At 46.6% G+C, this 17716-nt stretch overlaps 2 protein-coding genes across 25 annotated transcripts in view; one reads left to right on the top strand and one right to left on the bottom strand.

Annotated features, from left to right (window-relative positions):
- DST (dystonin) overlaps nucleotides 1–17716 on the top strand; it is a 466993-nt gene that overhangs the window by 75205 nt on the left and 374072 nt on the right. The gene's annotated exons all lie outside the window — the stretch shown is intronic.
- LOC112545087 (uncharacterized) overlaps nucleotides 4077–17716 on the bottom strand; it is a 44107-nt gene continuing 30467 nt past the window's right edge. The window contains exon 5 of the mRNA XM_089777092.1: nucleotides 4077–4356. Coding sequence (XP_089633218.1) covers nucleotides 4203–4356 — 154 coding nt within the window. The 3' untranslated portion in view covers nucleotides 4077–4202. The remainder of the gene's footprint in view (nucleotides 4357–17716) is intronic.

Genomic DNA, 17716 nt, shown 5'->3' with positions numbered 1-17716 from the left:
AGAAAAATTGTTGCTTTGTTAATAGTTCTTCTAGAAATGGTCAAAAGCAATGCCTTTGTTGTGATAGCGGATATAAAATATCCAGTACATTTTATATGGAAACATACAACACATTTTTCTTGTTTGTGGTTTAATGATACAGTATACGTAATGGTTAACATAATTACTAATAGTTGTGGGTGTTCCTGGCTGAGAAGTTGCAAAAGAGGCCTGTTTTTATCCTTTAAATTATCTTATCAGCATGTCTGAAAACATAGCCTAATCAAATCATTCATCTAGTACATCAGCCCTAATCATATGTAGTTAAAATTTGCCATGATGGCGATTAACCTATTTTTCCACTATTGTTTTGTTTGTTACGGTATTGAAAATCATCTCAATCAATACTTCCTATGTGTGTATCATTTTAATTTAGCAAAAACTCTGTCACTCTGAGTTACTGGAATGGATTGTTCTAGCTAACAAAAGTCATTTATAATAGGGTCTATGTCTTTAAATGCATAGCTTTTGATAAGTCACTTTGATGTAAAATGGGAGTAATCTAACAGGGGATCCCTCGTATTTTATTATATTTTTCTCTTTTTCTATATGTTCGTTATAATCTTTTCATAAAAATTAAATTAGTTTAGTTTTTACAACTGTGTAGGAAAGTTTCCTCTCTAACGTAACTGTTAAGTTTGTGTGCCTGTTCTTTAACAAAGAAAATTCTTAGAGTTAAACATAAATACATCATCATTATGAAGATATCTCATAAAGATAGGTGTTATTTAAATAAATATACACAGCTTCCTGCTCCATGTAGACTCCAGAATACTATAGATTTTGATTGGACGGGAAGCTGTTCTATTTGACAGAAAATTCAAATTGAAAAGCCTACCTATAGAAAAATTGTCTTGCTGCACTGGTGCTGGAATTGGCTGGGAAGGGGGGAGTATCATGTTAATAAGTTCTCAAGGCCCTCAGCATTTTATTACTGCTTCCTAGGGATGTTAAATATAGGTTAATTGAATAATTGATTAACCTCATGAATTCTTATCAGTTACTAGACTATTCTGTAGTGCCTGAGGGTGGGACCAGCAGCCAGTGCGCCCTGGCCTCACTCCCAAAGGAGCCCCCAGCCACTCCATACTGCTTCCTCTGTATCAGAGGCAATAACCTATATAGCAATAACCTATAAGCTTTCACTTATTGATTAATTGGTTAATCAACTACACTGTTACATCCCTACTGCTTCCTTTAAAGTCCTCATGAATGGCTGTGGAGCAAATGGATTATTCCCATTTTATACTTCAGTATGTCTGTCTGTACTGAGGAGTGGACTCATAGAAGAGGAGAGGATGGCAAAATGTGGTAGACCATCTGGTCTTGTTTGAGATTATACATGGAAGATGCAGAATGATTGGATTTAAACAATTCAATTCAATATTTTGAGTATTGACATTTCCTTTGTCTCCGTTGAAATAAATATTCAGGCATTACACACTACTTCCTTTCCCCTTTTCAGCTGTTCTGTGGCAAATATGTCCATTTCTCTGGTCAGATCATAGTGTTAGAAAATATTTGATAGGCCATCTAGTTCATGTGTTTACTAGTGTAGGATTGCATCCTAATGTAATTTATATTTTTAATACATTGTTCCATGCAGTTTTAAGTGTCTCGGAGAACACTGCTGAGCCAAAGGAAGCTGTTTCTGGCATCCATTGGCAACTATTTCCCAGTAAGTTCTAGGAAAAGTAGATGACAATGGCTATTGCTGGCTTATTTTTGGAAGACATCTCTCAGCTAAGAGATGCTTTCAGACATTTCATCAGAAAGAACCTGCACGATTATAGGATGATGAGGAGGATTCCCTAAGCATGTTCGGCAAAGTCTGGGGATATTGCTCCCTAGGGGTTGATTTCCATTTATGTATAGAAAACATGCATCATCATCCTTATCTTTTGTTCTGTATCACAACACTAACATTTCTTTAGACATTTTTCCTAATTAGTACTGCTTATGTTCCTGTGAGATACATGGGGTGACTTTTCCCTTTGAGATGTGTATCAGAACATAGACTAAATTCTGCTCAACTCATTCATGAGTACTTCTGTTTCATTACATGAAGTACTTTTGATTGGGTTAGGAGCAAATTATGAGATCCTGAACGCATGCAAATTCAGTGGGACTGACCTCAAAGTTTGGGTTATATGTCAGAGTGTCTGAAGTCTGGAGCTATCATGGTCATGAGGCATGTCCAGCAACCTGGGAACGAAAGGGTTAACTGTACCTAGCCAGGTATCAGTCAGCCAATAGAAATGCAGATAGGGACTGGAATTTTTGGCTTTTCCTTCCTTGTACCTGAGGCAGTTTTGCTCTCTAGATACTGAGGGAGACAAAAGACATGTGTCTCTCCAAGAAAAGACTCTTCATAATGTGTAAGTACGGTAAAGTCTAGGGGTACGTCTACACTAGCCCCCTATATCGATCTAGGGAGGCTTACGAGGGTGACCGAAATTTCAAATCAAGCCCGGGATTTAAATATCCCGCGCTTGAGTTGCATGTTCCCAGCTGGTCGCCTTTTTAGAAATTGACTAGCCCGAAGTAACTGCCTGCGTCTATACATGGCAGTGAAACGGGATTCCGATTTAAAGTGCTAACTCAAATTAGCTGGTATTCCTCCTGCAATGAGGTGCTTTTCATGGGGCACTTGTACTACTCCTTACAGCTGTCCAACAACAGGCTAAGCCAATGCCGCATGGTTGTTGAATGTGCCTTTGACAGATTGAAAGGGCATTGGAGATGTCTCTGTGGCAGGCTGATCTAGGGATGTTAAATTTAGGTTAATTAACTAATTGAATAGTCGATGGAATTTCCATCAACTATTCAGTTAGTCTATAAGGGTGCCTCCAGGCTTTTGCTACAGTTCTTGCTACAGTTCAGTTTAGATTAACTAATCGAATCGTTGATAGGATTTCCATTGACTATTTGATTAGTCTATAAGGGTACTTCTGCGCTCTTGCTACAATTCAAAAGTGGAAGCCACGCAGGGAGCGTGCAGCCAGTAGGCACTCCTCCATTAGGGATCCCCCATTAGGGCTCTTGTACATTTCAAAAGGAAGCCCTGCAGGTAGCTTGAGGCCAGCCCCAGCACTCCCTGTGGGGCTTCTGCTTTTGAAATGTACAAGAGCCGGGCTGGGACTCTTGTACATTTCAAAAGCAGAATTGCAGCAGACAGAGCGCGAGCGGAGACTGTTTCAGTCCCCACTCGTGCTGTTTCCCGCTGTGCCGCTACCTCCCCTGCCCCGCTAATGCTTATCAGATAGTTGGCTCATCACTTACATCCCTAGACTGGAACTTTTGGAGGATCATATCCACAAAGTCGGTGTTGTCTAACCTGTTCTAAAGCAGTAGCCACTGTAGTGTTTAAGACAACTTGCAACACTCAACTGGCCAAATAAACGCATGTGGCTAGCAGCTAGCATTTTGGACACCACGGCCCAAGGTGGTGGAGCATGCTGTTGCTTACATAATTTATGTGAAGAGTAATGGTAAAGCATTTGCCTGTGGGTGGAACAATGGAACATAGTGCCTGGATACACAGTTTGAACAGCCAGACACTCGTGCTATCAGAGGGACGATAGGGTGGCCATGAATATCAGGGAGGATCTGAGGAACCACTTTGACACTGATGGGCACTGACATTTCTGTGTGCTGGGATTCCTTCTCTGCCTCATCCCACTGCTCATCCTGAGCAAGGTATTCCCATGAAACCAAGGGATATTACAGGTTTCCAGGGGCTAGAGCGATTGGTGTGGTTTGTGTCACACAAAATAAACTCATGGAAACATGTATCACATCTGTCTTTATTGATGTCTTTCAATCAGGATGCTCAGTAGTAAAGGATGGCAAAACAGTTTTTGGAAAGTCTCAGAATGATGTTAACATCTAGCTGTCAAAGTCACAGCTGCTTTGATGGGGAGTGGAGTGTGCCGGGGAAAAATACTTGATTGTGAAAATGAGTGTGAGCTTAGAGAGAGGGTTGCTTGCTGGATAAAGAATTTTATGTGTGGCCATGGAGGCAAATGTATGGGCGTAGAGGGACAGCTGCTGTGAAAAAAGTTTGGTATGTGCAGACTGGGAGGCCTTTGGTTCTGTTTACTTTGCATTTGATAAGACACTTCATCATCTCATTTTGGTCTTCTAAATGCACTCAGTGACTTCTATTCTGACTTGCATCTCCCTAGCTCTTCTTTGCTCCCTTTTCTGTGTTTGAAGCCTTGAATGCTGCAGCACATCCTTGACCAGATCCTTCCTTGTCCTCCCAGGTTTTTTCCCTTAGTTGATGGAGTCTGTCTGCCGCAAAATGTGCCTGGTCTGGAAAAATAACCATTAACAATAGAATGATTGTACTTTTCCTGATAAAGTTTGTAGCATTTTACTAACACGCAAGTCTCTGAACAAAACTGGCCACTTCTCTTCTTATCCTAGAGGCAAACACAGATCTCTCCAGACATTCTGATCATGGAGAGTGTTAAAGTTGGGGGGAAAGGGGAGAAGAAGGAGGGTTGGGCATGGGGCCCCAAGTAAGTACAGTCCACATTTCTGTGGCAGGTGCACATGAAAACAATTTGTAATAATCCTACATTTGTCCATGGGCAGCCATTACTATGGCTGACATCACTGCTGAAGGTTAACAGGCAAACTTGGCTCTGCTTCTGGATGTGAGCGGGGGAGGGAGAAAGGGGCACCCCACTCCTTACGTATAAAAATTCTGTGTCACTTTGGTTCTAGCAGCACAGTATGAGGAATGCTTTGGGATAGGGATGATAAATATTGGTTAATTCAGGGATCTCCAGCCTTTTTAAGCACAAGATCACTTTTTGATTTTAAGTGCAATCAAAGATCTACCTCAAATATAAATACCCCTTCCCCGCCTCCTTCCTACCCCATATCCAAGCTCCCCCCGCCCCCGCTCACTCCATCCTCCCTCTCTTGCTCATCCTCACTCACGTTCATCAGGCTGGGACAGAGGGTTGGGGTGCAGGCTCTGGTCTTGGGTTAAGGGGTCTGGAGTGTGAGAGGGGCTCTGAGCTGCTCTTGGGGCAGGCTGTTGGGATGTAGGAGGGATTCTAGGTGAAGGCTCTGGGACAGCATTTGGATGCAGGGATGCTCGGAGCTAGGACAAGGGCTTGGAGTGAAGGAGGGGGTTTATGCCTGGGGCTGGAGTTTGGAATGTGGTCCCCTGCTGGACACTGCTGGTGCCTCCTGGTTGGTGGGGCAGTAGGGCTAAGGCAGGCTAAGGCTTGCTCCTGCTCTGGCCCTGAACCACTCCCTAAAGCAGCCAACAAACTCCATCCCAGGTCCTGTTGTGCCCCCTCTCTGCTCTGTGGAGAAAGGATACAGGGTGGAAGAAGGGGCACTCTGACATCAGAGCCCTCCTATCCCTCCCCTGCCCTGCACAGAAAGCAGGAGCCTCCCAGGGGACAGGGCAGCTCGTAGGCAAAGGACAGGAGGTGTGCAGCAATTGGGGGAGGGGCAGCTGAAGTGCAGGCTCTTGATAGCCTGTTGGCCAAATTAGTCAGGATCACCTGTCAGAGGCTCCAAGATCTACCAGTAGATCCCGATCTACAGGTTGGTGACCACTGGGTTAATTGAATAGTCGAGTAACCTCATGAATTCTTATTGGTTAGTTGACTATTCTGTAGTCCCTGGGGGAAGGACTGGGTGCACCGCAGGGTGCCAAATGGGAACTAGTCTGCAAAGGGAGCCAGTTTAAAAACCAGCTCCTCTTGTGGGCCAGCTGCTTGTCACTCTGTGCTCCTGCTCTGATAAAAGGACAGCAGTGTGGGGTGGCAGTAGCCCCTGTGGGGGTCTGAGCTCCCGGATCCATCGCGGATCAGAACTGAAGCAGGTTGCCTGCCCACCCGACTTCTAATACACTTTAAATGCAGAGCGACAGCATGGGTAAATACCGGATCCAGCGTGAGCCAGGACTGAGCTAGCCTGGTTGGGGGACGGGAGGGACATGCAGATAGTCTATAGCAGTGGTCCCCAACCTTTAGAGGCTCCTGGGCACCCGGGGGTGGGGCCACTCACGCGTCCGGGGGCACGCCAGGGGATGGGGATGCCCTTGCGCCCGGCGCTACTGCTGGCATGTGCCCCGGGGCTGGGGCCGCCCGAGCGCCGTGGGCCCGGGGCCAGCACCGTCGCCCGAGCTGCACACCTGGGGCCGGCACCGGCACCGCTCGAGCGCCCGCATACGCCCCGGGACTGGGGTCGCCCGAGCGCCGCATACCCGGCGCCGGTGTGTGTTGTGCGCCTGGGGCCGGCGCCTCCCGTGCGCCGCGAGCCGAGGGCGGGGCCAGCCCAGGTTGTCAGCAGGCGCGCACAAATGCCCCAGCGGGCAGCATGGCGCCCACGGGCACTGCTTTGGGGACCACTGGTCTATAGCATTAACCTATAAGCTTTTTCTTATTGGTTAATTGGTTAATCAACTACACTATTACATCCCTAGTTTGAGAGAATGTCGTACTACGATGCTGGGGAAATGAAAGCCCTGCCATGGAATCTCTGTGAGAAAATTAATAAGTAGATGAGGAAAAGCTTTGACATCTATTCCAAGCACGATACTATTGAACTCTCTGGGTTCCACACTGCATTTCACTTTCGAGAGAGGAATGTAAATGCAGCCGAGCAAAATTGCAAATGAAACGTGGATTTGAATTTCTCACACGTCATTTGCATAATCGTGTCCAGCTGCTATTTTGAAATACCCTATTTCGGATAAAAAACGCCGTGTAGATGCGGTTATTTTGAAAGAAACCTCTTCTTTCGAAATAACCCTTACTCCTAAAAAAAATGAGGTTAACGGTTATTTCGAAAGAAGGGGTTTCTTTCAAAATTAATGCATCTACACTGCGTTTTTTATCTCAAAATAGGGTATTTCGAAATAGCAGCCGGACACAATTATGCAAATGAAGTGCAGGAAATTCAAATCCGTGCTTTATTTGCATTTTTGCTTGGCTGCATTTGCATTCCTCTCTCAAAAGAGGAATGCAGTGTAGACATACCCTCTGTGTACATTGATGCTGCATTTCGACATAACTCAGATCCAGGAAGGGCTTAGCCAGCTCACAGAAATACAGCCTTTACTCACCCTGCCCTGCTCCTCTGGCTGCAGTAGCAACTTACTGCACTGCTGCCTGCCCCACCCTCACCCCCCTGCAATACACAACAATCTACTACCCTATGCCACTCTCAGGGCTTTTCCCCACTCTGGCATTCTGAGTGCAGAAAGTGAGGGCCAGCAAGAGAGCTTAAAAACCTTGCCTCTACAGGCACTGATTACAAAAATGTCCCCCTGGAATTACAGACACAGATTTTGGGGTATCACTGCTACCATTGAGTGATTTTTATCCCTAAAAAACCAAGGGGTGAACACTTGAACCCACTCCCAGGGGTGCCCCAAGCTCTTTTGCCATAAAAGAGATTGAAAAAAGGGAAGAGAAAAACAAGCTGCAGCCTCTGGTAGCTGACCTCTCACTCTGAGGCATGCAAATACATACAGTCAGACCTTCCAGGACACTTTCCAGGACACAAGAATCAAATCATCACCTTAAAAAGTGATTTTTTATTACAAAACAAGATAAACGTGATAAAGCATGCTTGGCTGCTAGATGTTACAGAGCAACTAAGGAAAAGATTAAAACACACAGAAAAGTCTCTGGACACAATTCTATCTGGTAAATGGGGGAGGGGAGGCATAGATTCACACAGAGCAGTTCAAACCAAGCAACAAAATAAGTAAAATATGCAGATCACAACTAGATTCACTTTTTTCCTTTACTTACTCATAATCTCTTGGTTCAGTCCCCTTCCATGTCCCAAATTCCTTGGAGGCATGGTAGTCCTGCCTGGGTTTAAATCATTCCGTGTGTCTCAACTCCTGGTTTAACTCTCCCACACAAAGGGCACATCTAAACTACATGGCTACTCCTAGATTGCATCTCTTTTTCGTAAAAGGGATGCAAATTAGACGTATCGCAATTGCTAATGAAGCGGGGATTTAAATCTCCCCCGCTTCATTAGCATAGAAATGGCTGCCGCTTTTTTTCGGCACGGAGCTTTGCCGGAGAAAAGCGCCAGTCTAGACGTGGATCTTGCGGAAAATAAAGCCTTTTCCGAAAGATCTCTTATCCCTTATTTTAAGAGGGATAAGGGATCTTTCGGAAAAGGCTTTATTTTCGGCAAGATCCGCGCCTAGACTGGCGCTTTTTTCCAGCAAAGCTCCGTGCCGAAAAAAAGCAGCAGCCATTTTTATGCTAATGAAGCGAGGGAGATTTAAATCCCCGCTTCATTAGCAATTGCGATTCGTCTAATTTGGATCCCTTTTACGAAAAAGGGATGCAATCTAGACGTAGTCCATGGCTTCATTGACAGAGCCATGTAGATTAGTGTACTAGAAAAAGGGAAATGAAGCGGCTATTTAAATAATCTCTGTTTCATTTACATCAAAATGGCTGCCGTGCTGTGCCGATCAGCTGTTTGGTGGCACAGCGCGGTAGTCTGGACGCTCCGCGGTTGACAAGGAAAGCCTGGTAAACCTCATCCCTTGTTGACCATGGAGTGTCCAGACTACTGTGCTGTGCCGCCAAACAGCTGATCGGCATAGCACGGCAGCCATTTTGATGTAAATGAAGCGGCGATTATTTAAATGACCGCTTCATTTCCCTATGTCTAGAAACCTAATCTACATGGCTCCATCGACGGAGCCATGTAGTCTAGACATACCCAAAGAAAGTGGGCAAGGTATCTATATATAAAGTTCTAAAATTTGAATTATCTTGATTGGTTCTTCTGGCTCCCTTGCCAACACCCTTGCAAGCTACCTGAGTTTAACCCCTTAGTCACCGGGTGCTGGTCAGTGCTCCTCCTGTCCATTACAGCCACCCTCCTCCCCCTTGGCTACACTAAAGCAACTTACAGCCCCGCATGGCTGCTGCCTGCACTGCCCCTCCCCCCGCTTACACCGCAACCTACGCTATGTTTCGTAGTCTATGTCCAGTTACTCAGAGTCCTCATGAAACTCAGGAGCTGAGAGCAATTCCTCACTGCCTGGCTCATAGGTTGTCACCAGACTGAGCCCCACCTCCTTATCTTTTCCCATCTCTTCATCGATAACTTTTGCCTCTGGGTTAACTCCTGTTTCTGACTCTGTGCTATGGAAAGTATCCACACTCTCCTTGAGTGTAGAGGTGGTTTACCCACCCAGGACTGTGTCCATTTCTTTATAAAACTGGCATGTTTGGGTGCAGCACCAGACTGGCTATTTGTCTCTGTCTTCTGGTATGCTTTCTGGAGAACTAGAGAAATAATTACCATATGTGTCCCAGTTCCTTTAGGTCACTCATAGCTGTGACTGCACTGATTCTTCACCCCATACACTGATAAGATAAAAAAGCTCTGGGTGCACCAAGCAGGAGGATGTCTTGAGTGGTAGCAGCTCCTGTTTTCCTGAGAAGCCATGAGGACCACTAACAATAAGCCAGACAACAGGAAATGGATTTTAAAGTTCTTGGGGTTTGCAGGTGGGAGTGGGGCATTTGATTATCTTTTTATGTGGCTGCAGAGCAACTGAGTTCAAAGTGCTGGCCAGAGTGGCTAATCCGGCATTGTGGGAAACGTGCTTGACAAAAAACCTACTGTAGTACACACTGCATGATTGTTGACAGGAAAGGGAGGGGGAGAGACAAAAGGCCCTCACAGAGCTGGAAATTTTTGGTTACCAAAAGTAGGAGCTTGTCATTACTTTTGTTGAGTTGCAATCTGAATGCTTTCTGGGTTTTGTCACCAAAATTTTTTTTAGCAACAAAACCTGCCAGTGCAGACAAGGTCTTACAAGGTAATATTTAAGTGTTTGATCTGTAACTGTATATGAAGCCTTTGTCGACCGCTGCATTATGCCTTGTGAAACGAAGTTTACAGGAGCGGTCGACTAAAGCTTCCCTTGTCGACTGATCTGCATCTTGACTTGCGTGCTGTGCCGACAATCAGCTGATCCGACACAGCGCGGTGGCCATTTTTATTTTAATGAAGCCGAGGATATTTAACTCCCGGCTTCATTGACAATGTTGGGTATCCTATTTTACATGCCTCTGTCGGCAGAGGCATTTAATCTAGACATACCTTTAGGCTTCGTCTACACTGGCATGATTTTCCGGAAATATTTTTAACGGAAAAGTTTTCCATTAAAAGCATTTTCGGAATAGAGCATCTAGATTGGCACGGACGCTTTTCCGCAAAAGCACTTTTTGCGGAAAAGCGTCCGTGCCAATCTAGACGCGGTTTTGCGCATAAAAGCCCCGATTGCCATTTTAGCCATCGGGGCTTTTTTGCGCAAAACAGTACTGTGCTGTCTACACTGGCCCTCTTGTGCAAATGATTTGTGCAAGAGGGCTTTTGTCCGAACAGGAGCAGCACAGTATTTCCGCAAGAACACTGATGATCTTACATGAGATCATCAGTGTTCTTGTGGAAATTCAAGCGGCCAGTGTAGACAGCCGGCAAGTTTTTCCGCAAAAGCAGATGATTTTGCGGAAAAACTTTCCAGTCTAGACAAAGCCTTAGAGACTAACAAAAATATACATAGTGAAATATATATAGTGAAAGCTCATGATATTTTTTATATATATATATATGTAATTAAGGATGTTAAACTGCAGTTATCCACCTAATTGTGTAGTTGATACATTTTGCGTTGCCTACATGATTAGTCAATAAGGGGCCACTTTGCAGAGCCGCAGCTGGGGTAGCTCCCAAAGCTGGCTGGAGCCAGTGCTGAGCTGGAGCCACCCATGCTGCGGCTCTGCATTTTAAATATAGTAAGAGCTGCCGGACTTTTACTACATTTAAAATGCAAAGGTGCAGCATCCCAGACCAGCGCAAACTGGGTCTGCTCAATCCTAGATTGCGCCAAGTCCAGCAGTCCAGTCCCTGTTTGCGGTGGCCAAGGCTGGCCACAGCCAGTGCGCAGCCAGCCTTGGCTACCATGAACAAGGGCTGCTTGGCGGTGGCAGCCCCTGTGCACAGGGGTCCCAGTGGGGAGCTGCAGACAGGGACTTCTGCCAGAGCAGCCTCATCTATCCCCCCACTGCTGCCTCTGATAGGGGCAGAGGAGAGGGAGAAGGGGAGGGGAAAACTGGCTTTTAAGTTGGCTCCCCCCAGCCCCAGCTCCTGTAGCAAGCGGGGGAGGGAAACAAGTAGTCAAGTACTCCACTCAATTGCCCAATAAGCTTATGCTTGTCAGGTAGTCAGCTACTCACTAACATCCCTAATATATATTTAAGGTGCTATAGGACTACTGGTTGTTTTTAAAGTTACAGACTAACATGACTTTTAAACATGTAAATCAGCAGACAGGAAAGAAGCATTATCAAGTGGGAAACACTGGTTTGCCACAGGATGTTATCTCCTGTCCAACAAAAGGAGGCCCATCAATACGAAATAAACCTTGAACATCAGAGGACAAAGCCTTTGGTGATTTCCAACCCACACCATCTCTCCATGAAGAGGAGTTTTGCAATTGAATTCCTCCCATCATTTGCACCTTGCAGCAGAAGGGTGAAAAGAATAAAAAGCTCTAATTAAAAGGAAGGCTCTGAGTCACTATTGGATTCAGAGAGAGAAGAATTACTAAGCATAAGCAAAAGAATCCTTGACCTTGGCTAGCCCAAAAGGATGTGAGGAGCTTGCTTATTATAGAAGCTTTTGATGCTTTTTTGAAACTTAGATTGGAACTCATTTGTGTATACAAGTGCTGTCTTTGGGGTGAGATCTAAGATGCAACTGACCTGGGGTATGGGACTAATCCTTTGGAAGTGAGAGAAACCTGAATATTGCTGTGTTCTTTGGCAGGAGGGACCACCTATCTCAAAGGTTTACTTAGGTGGCAAGATAGAGGACTACCCAACATGACTTGTCTGTGACTCCATATTAAGGCTGTTACAGTGCTTGAGGAGTTCACACTTGATTAATGTTTGGTGAAATCTAATTATAATGCTCAGAACCAATTTGGGAGTTGTATCATGCTTCTTAGCCATATGCTCTAGGTTGGTAGTCATGCTCTTGAGCCATTGCAGAACAGCTTGACACGGTAATTACATGTAATACCACACAGTTGGCAGCATCTTCAATATCCAGCCATCATTGTGCTTTGTACTAAAGTGATCAACTTGCTCATCAGGGAGTTCTCTTCACTGATGACTATGCACTTGTAGCCCTTACTATCAAAGATATCTATCATCTAATCAGCTGCTTTTCTACATCAACAAAGTGATATGGACTCTATCAGCCTCAAGAAAATAGAAGTATTTTATTGCCTTACCTCAGGAAAGGTGTGTTCTTCCCCCGCCGCCAAATTGCCGTTGATGCTGCACTGCTGAATGTGATAGAAACATTGTGCTATCCTGACAGAATATTAATAATGCCATAATCAATGATGAAATCGCACAACACATTTCTAAAGATAGTTCTGTCCATGGTTGATTTTCTTACCACCTCTGGTAGGTGAGAAGCATCGACTTCACACCAGGGTTAGTGCTTATCATGCAGTCCTATTAACCATGCTTCCCTTTAGCTGTAAAAATGGCAGTTGAAGCAACTGGAACATTTTCACATGCATTGTCCTTGTCTCTGTAACATCAAGTGGTTGGATAGGATACCAAACATTGAAGCGCTGGACCAGTGCTATATGATAGGGATGTTAAATATCGGTTAATTGAATAATTGATTAATCTCTTGAATTCTTATAGTACATGCTCTGGCTCCACTCTCAAGGAGCTCCCTGTCACTCTGTGCTGCTGCTAGTCTTTCAGGGTACGTCTAAACTACATGCCTCTGTCGGCAGAGGCATGTAGATTTGTTTTTTTGGCAAAGGCAAATGAAGGCGCGATTTAAATGATCGCGGCTTCATTTACATTTACATGGCTGCCACGCTGAGCTGACAAACAGCTGATCAGCTGTTTGTCGGCTCGCGTGGTAGTCTGGACGTTCCCCCTGTCGACATCAAAGCCCTTTGTCGGCAGCCCCGGTAAACCTCATTCCACGAGGAATAACGGGGCTGCCGACAAAGGGCTTTGATGTTGGCAGGGGAGCGTCCAGACTAGCGCGCGAGCCGACAAACAGCTGATCAGCTGTTTGTCGGCTTAGTGCAGCAGCCATTTAAATGTAAATGAAGCCGCGATCATTTAAATCGCGGCTTCATTTGCCTTGCCTATGTGTCTAATCTACATGCCTCTGCCGACAGAGGCATGTAGTCTAGACACAGCCTCAGAGTCAGCAGCGTTGGGTGCCAGGTGGGAGCTGGTCCACAAGGGGAGCCAGTTTAAAAACCAGCTCCCCTCACGGACTGGCTGCCTGTCACCCTGCACTGCTGCCTCTGAAAGAGCAGGCAGCAGTGCAGGGTGGCAACAGCCCCTGTCCAAGGGAGGTCTGAGCTCCTGGGCCCAGTGAGAGTCAGGACTGAGCTGGGCTGCCTGCTTGCCCGGTTCCTAATACATTTTAAATGCAGAGCCGCAGCAGGCGTACGTCCTGGACTCATTGCAAGTCAAAACTCAGTCAGGCTGCTGGCCAGCTTGCTAAAAAAATTATTGGTGGGAGCAAATGTGTGTAGTCTATAGCATTAACTGATAAGCGTTTGCTTATAGTGTAGTTACTCGACTACACTATTACATCCCTACTGTATGATTAATGTTAAATCCCTAAACATACAGGTGTGCAACACAGCAACTGTGCTATCTGGTCACCTTGCATATATGGATGGTATACAACTTCCTCATTGAAAATGGAAGAATGTACCCTGGAAGCAGAGGTGAAAGTAAGCCTGTGCCAGGTGCAGTGCTTTGGTAAGAAGCTGCTCGGCAGGCTAGGGCACTTGGCTGCATTGGGAGGGGCAGGGTGCTCCCAGCCCGGCTCCTGGTTTCCCTGAAGGCTGCTGTGCTCAGCAGCAGGCAGCCAGGCAGGTTAGAAGGGCTGCCTGGGGGTGCCCCCCCTCTGGGATTGCACCAGTGCTGAGATCCCTCAAATGACTCCATTTCACAGGGTGCTGCAGCCACACATATTGGGTTTCTGTTGTTTTTTCTGCTTCCTGTGACTAGGGAGTGAGGAGAAAGTGAAGAGCCTGCTGCATTCCTCCTCTGCCACTTCCCTGTGCAGCTGGGAGTGAGAGGAACGCAGCAGGCTCGACACTTTCCCATGGACCCTAGTTACAGAAAGCGGGAAAAGCAACAGCCACCTGGTATGCATGGCTGCAGCTCCCCAACCCCCAAAATGGAGCTCTTGCCCCCTCCATGCTTATCCCTACATACACCTAGCCCCCTGCCCTGACTCCTGCACTCCCGTACTCCCTGCTCTAAGCCCCCACATACTTCTATCCCCCTGTTCTGACTCCCCACACCCTAACCCTCTGATCTGAGCTCCTCCTCATACCCCCAGTCCTGATTGCTGCACCCCCCATGTCCCTAGCCTCTTGCCCTAACCCCTTCACCACCATCCCTCACACTCCAACCTGCCCTGAGCCCCCTGCACTCCACCCGCACACTTAAATTTCTTATAGTTACTATTGTATTGTAGTGCTCCCTACCAGGGCTGGATTAAGTGTGTGGGGGGGGATAGCTGGGCAGCTGTAAGGGGTGCCTATGGGGGGGTGCCAACCTATGGGAGGGCACCTGATGGCAGCTGTAAGGGGTGCCGCGTGCCCCTTAGAGCTGCCATCAGGCGCCGCGTGCCCTGAGGCCACGCCACGTGGCGCACCTTAGAGCTGCAATCCGGCGCTGCGTGCCTGATTGCAGCTGTAAGGTGCGCCGGGGGTTGGGGCCGCACATGCACTGTGCGCCTGAGGGCGGAACCGCGCATGCATCGTGCGCCCGCTGCCCGGAGCACAGGAATGGCTCGGGCCATCCCTGCTCCCTACTGTAGGTTCATGTTGTCAGGATATTACCCATAAGAAATGTAAGTTACTTTCACCCTTGGTTGGAAGGCCAATGAAAACAATGCATGAACACTCTCAAAGCTCATCTTAAAGCTGCAACATCAACCGAAACATAGTGGAAACTGCAGTTGCTGTCACGTCAGGTTTGTGGTAGACCTGTACGTCAGCAGTTAAAGCTATGTAGTCTAGCAAAAAAGGAAAAGCTGAAAAGAAGAGTGAGTATAGAAAGCAGGCATTGGCAAGAATCTGTGGCCATGTTTTCCTGATATGAGCAAATATCTGCCGATCCCTCATTCTTTTACATTTGTGCAAGATGTGCTGAACCAAATTAACTCATACATTGACTGTGCTGAAAGGCTCCAACACACACTTCTGTGGATTTATATGCATGAAAAATATATCAGAAGGCTTTTTGTTTGAAGAACCGTCTCTTATGCCGTTTTTGGTATTTCCCATTTCCAAATGAGCAAAAAATACGAAAAGTATTTCATCATGTCGTGTGCTTGTGGCCAAAATCAGGAGATTGAATGGCATGCGAAAAATGAAAAAAAAATTACAATTTCTCTTAAAAGGTTTTATTTGGGCTCGAGTGCACATTTTGGGTGACAATTTTGGCTGGCTTTCATATGACTTCATAATTTCTAATGATAACATTTTCTTTCTTTCTTTCTTTCTTTCTTTCTTTCTTTCTTTCTTTCTTTCTTTCTTTCTTTCTTTCTTTCTTTCTTTCTTTCTTTCTTTCTTTCTTTCTTTCTTTCTTTCTTTCTTTCTCCTTCTTTCTTTCTTTCTTTCTTCGCTTAAGTCCCATTGATTTTCATTGTGCTTAACGTAATTTACATGCTTAAGTACTATGCAGAATAAGAATGTTTAAAATTAAGTTTCATTACTGAGTTGAATTGAGGCTTGAAAGAATAATACTTTTTTGTAAATGTCAGATATGAATGCAGCCTTATTGCTGCATGCCTGAAATGTTTCTTGAAAAGAATCATGAGAGGCTTGCAGTTTAACAAAGCCTTGATTTTTTCAGTAGTGGGTGAAAATATTCATCTCCTGAATGCATGTAGTCAACCAAGCTTTCAGATAGGTAAGATAATGCTCACAAAGTCATTATTGTCTTCATATAAAGTCTTAAAGCGCATATGAAGAGCCAGATCCTGCAAATGGATCTGTGTAGGCAGACTCCTGTAGCTGTGTGATGACCCAGGAACTTCAGAAATCCACCCATACAGATCAATTTGTAGGATGGGGGTTTAATTTATTACTCACGTCCTTATTCATGAAAACTCTTTTTGAAATTACTTGTCTTCAGGACATTGGATATGGCCTTAACTGATTTGAAAGTATATTGATAGCTCTAACACAGTGTTCCCCAGTGTGGGCCGTTGGCCCATTTTGGGAAAACTGCTAGCGGGCCCACGCTACTTTGTTTACCCAAAGCAGGGGTGGGGAACTTTAGGCCCGGGGGCTGGATGTAGCCCCCAGCTTGCCTGGATCTGGCCTCCGAGGCTCAGGGGCCTCTCAGCATTGGGAAGTCTGTGCTGGTGCTTCAGCCCCCTGCTGCCCCATGTAGAGGTCCTGTCTAGTGCCGAGTCCCCCAACCCAGAGTTCCGGTGCTGACCCAGTGACCTAAGTGCCTTATGTCCCCAAATCCACCTGTTCTGTGCTCCCCAGTCCCTCTAGAGTTCAGTAACTTTTGAACGCAACACGCCAGCCTTTGTGGTGATGCACCAACCAACCTGATCGGCTACTCCGTGGGGAGGGGAAAGGGGGACCTGGGCCCTCCCTCTCCACCGGGTCCCAGCCCGGGGCTCTGAGGTATAGGGGTTGGCAACCTCCTACCCGACTGACAGGGCGTCTCCCCGAAACTCGTCAGTCCATGGTCACCAGAATGGCTCTGTCCCGGGCTGCTTCCTCCCCCTCCCGAGGTCTGGCGTTTCTGACTCTCTGACCCCTGTTCCTACCGGGATCCTCACCGACTCCTCCGGACTACTGGTATCTCCCTTGAGCCTTCTCTGTCTCGGGCCCTCTCTGGCTTGTCTTCTCCAGCTGCCTTTCATGGAGGTCCTCCTTAGCCTCGGACTCCCCCTTCCATGCTGGACCGGTGCCCTTTTGAATGAGCCCGCTGGCCCCGGTGCCATCTTGACACGGTGCCTCACCAGCGTCCTGACGCAGGCCTGCGTCACTCCCCGGATGCCCTGCCCTGCCTCCTCTTCCTCCCCCCCGCCTCGGGCCGCTGGCTAGCTTTCTGTAGCTGGCACATTGCTGGTGGCCGCACGTGGCTCCCCCCGCCCACCCACGAAGTGGCGGAGGTTTCGCCGCCTTCCGCTCTACTTGCCGGCCGCAGTGCGGGTCCCAGCTAACCTGCCACACCCCACCATGGGGCTAGAATACACAAAATTTACTAGCCTGGACCCCTTCTAGGTTCTGGTGTGGGAGGGAAATGGGAGTGACTTTCTCCTTCTCAGTCAGGGGGCCATGTCAGTGAGGGTTTTTTTGGTTTTGCTTTTCACTTGTGTGGTATGTGGCCCCTGACTGATTTTTCTGTGGGCCAGCAGCCCCCAACCAAAAAAGCTTCCCCACCCCAACCTAAAGGATCCATAGTCATAGAGCCTCGTGGGCTTCCATTGGCTTCATTTAGCTGTTTCCAGTCAAGGGGAGCAGTGGAAAGTGGACCAGACCAGGCCACCACCTCCTGCGGCCCACTTCAAGAAACACTGTTCTGACATTGCTCATAATATTTAATAATAA

This window comes from Pelodiscus sinensis, chromosome 3 (genome assembly GCF_052426305.1).
Source record: "Pelodiscus sinensis isolate ZL-2025 chromosome 3, ASM5242630v1, whole genome shotgun sequence".
NCBI lineage: Eukaryota > Metazoa > Chordata > Testudines > Trionychidae > Pelodiscus > Pelodiscus sinensis.
This window is presented reverse-complemented; position numbering and strand designations above follow the sequence as displayed.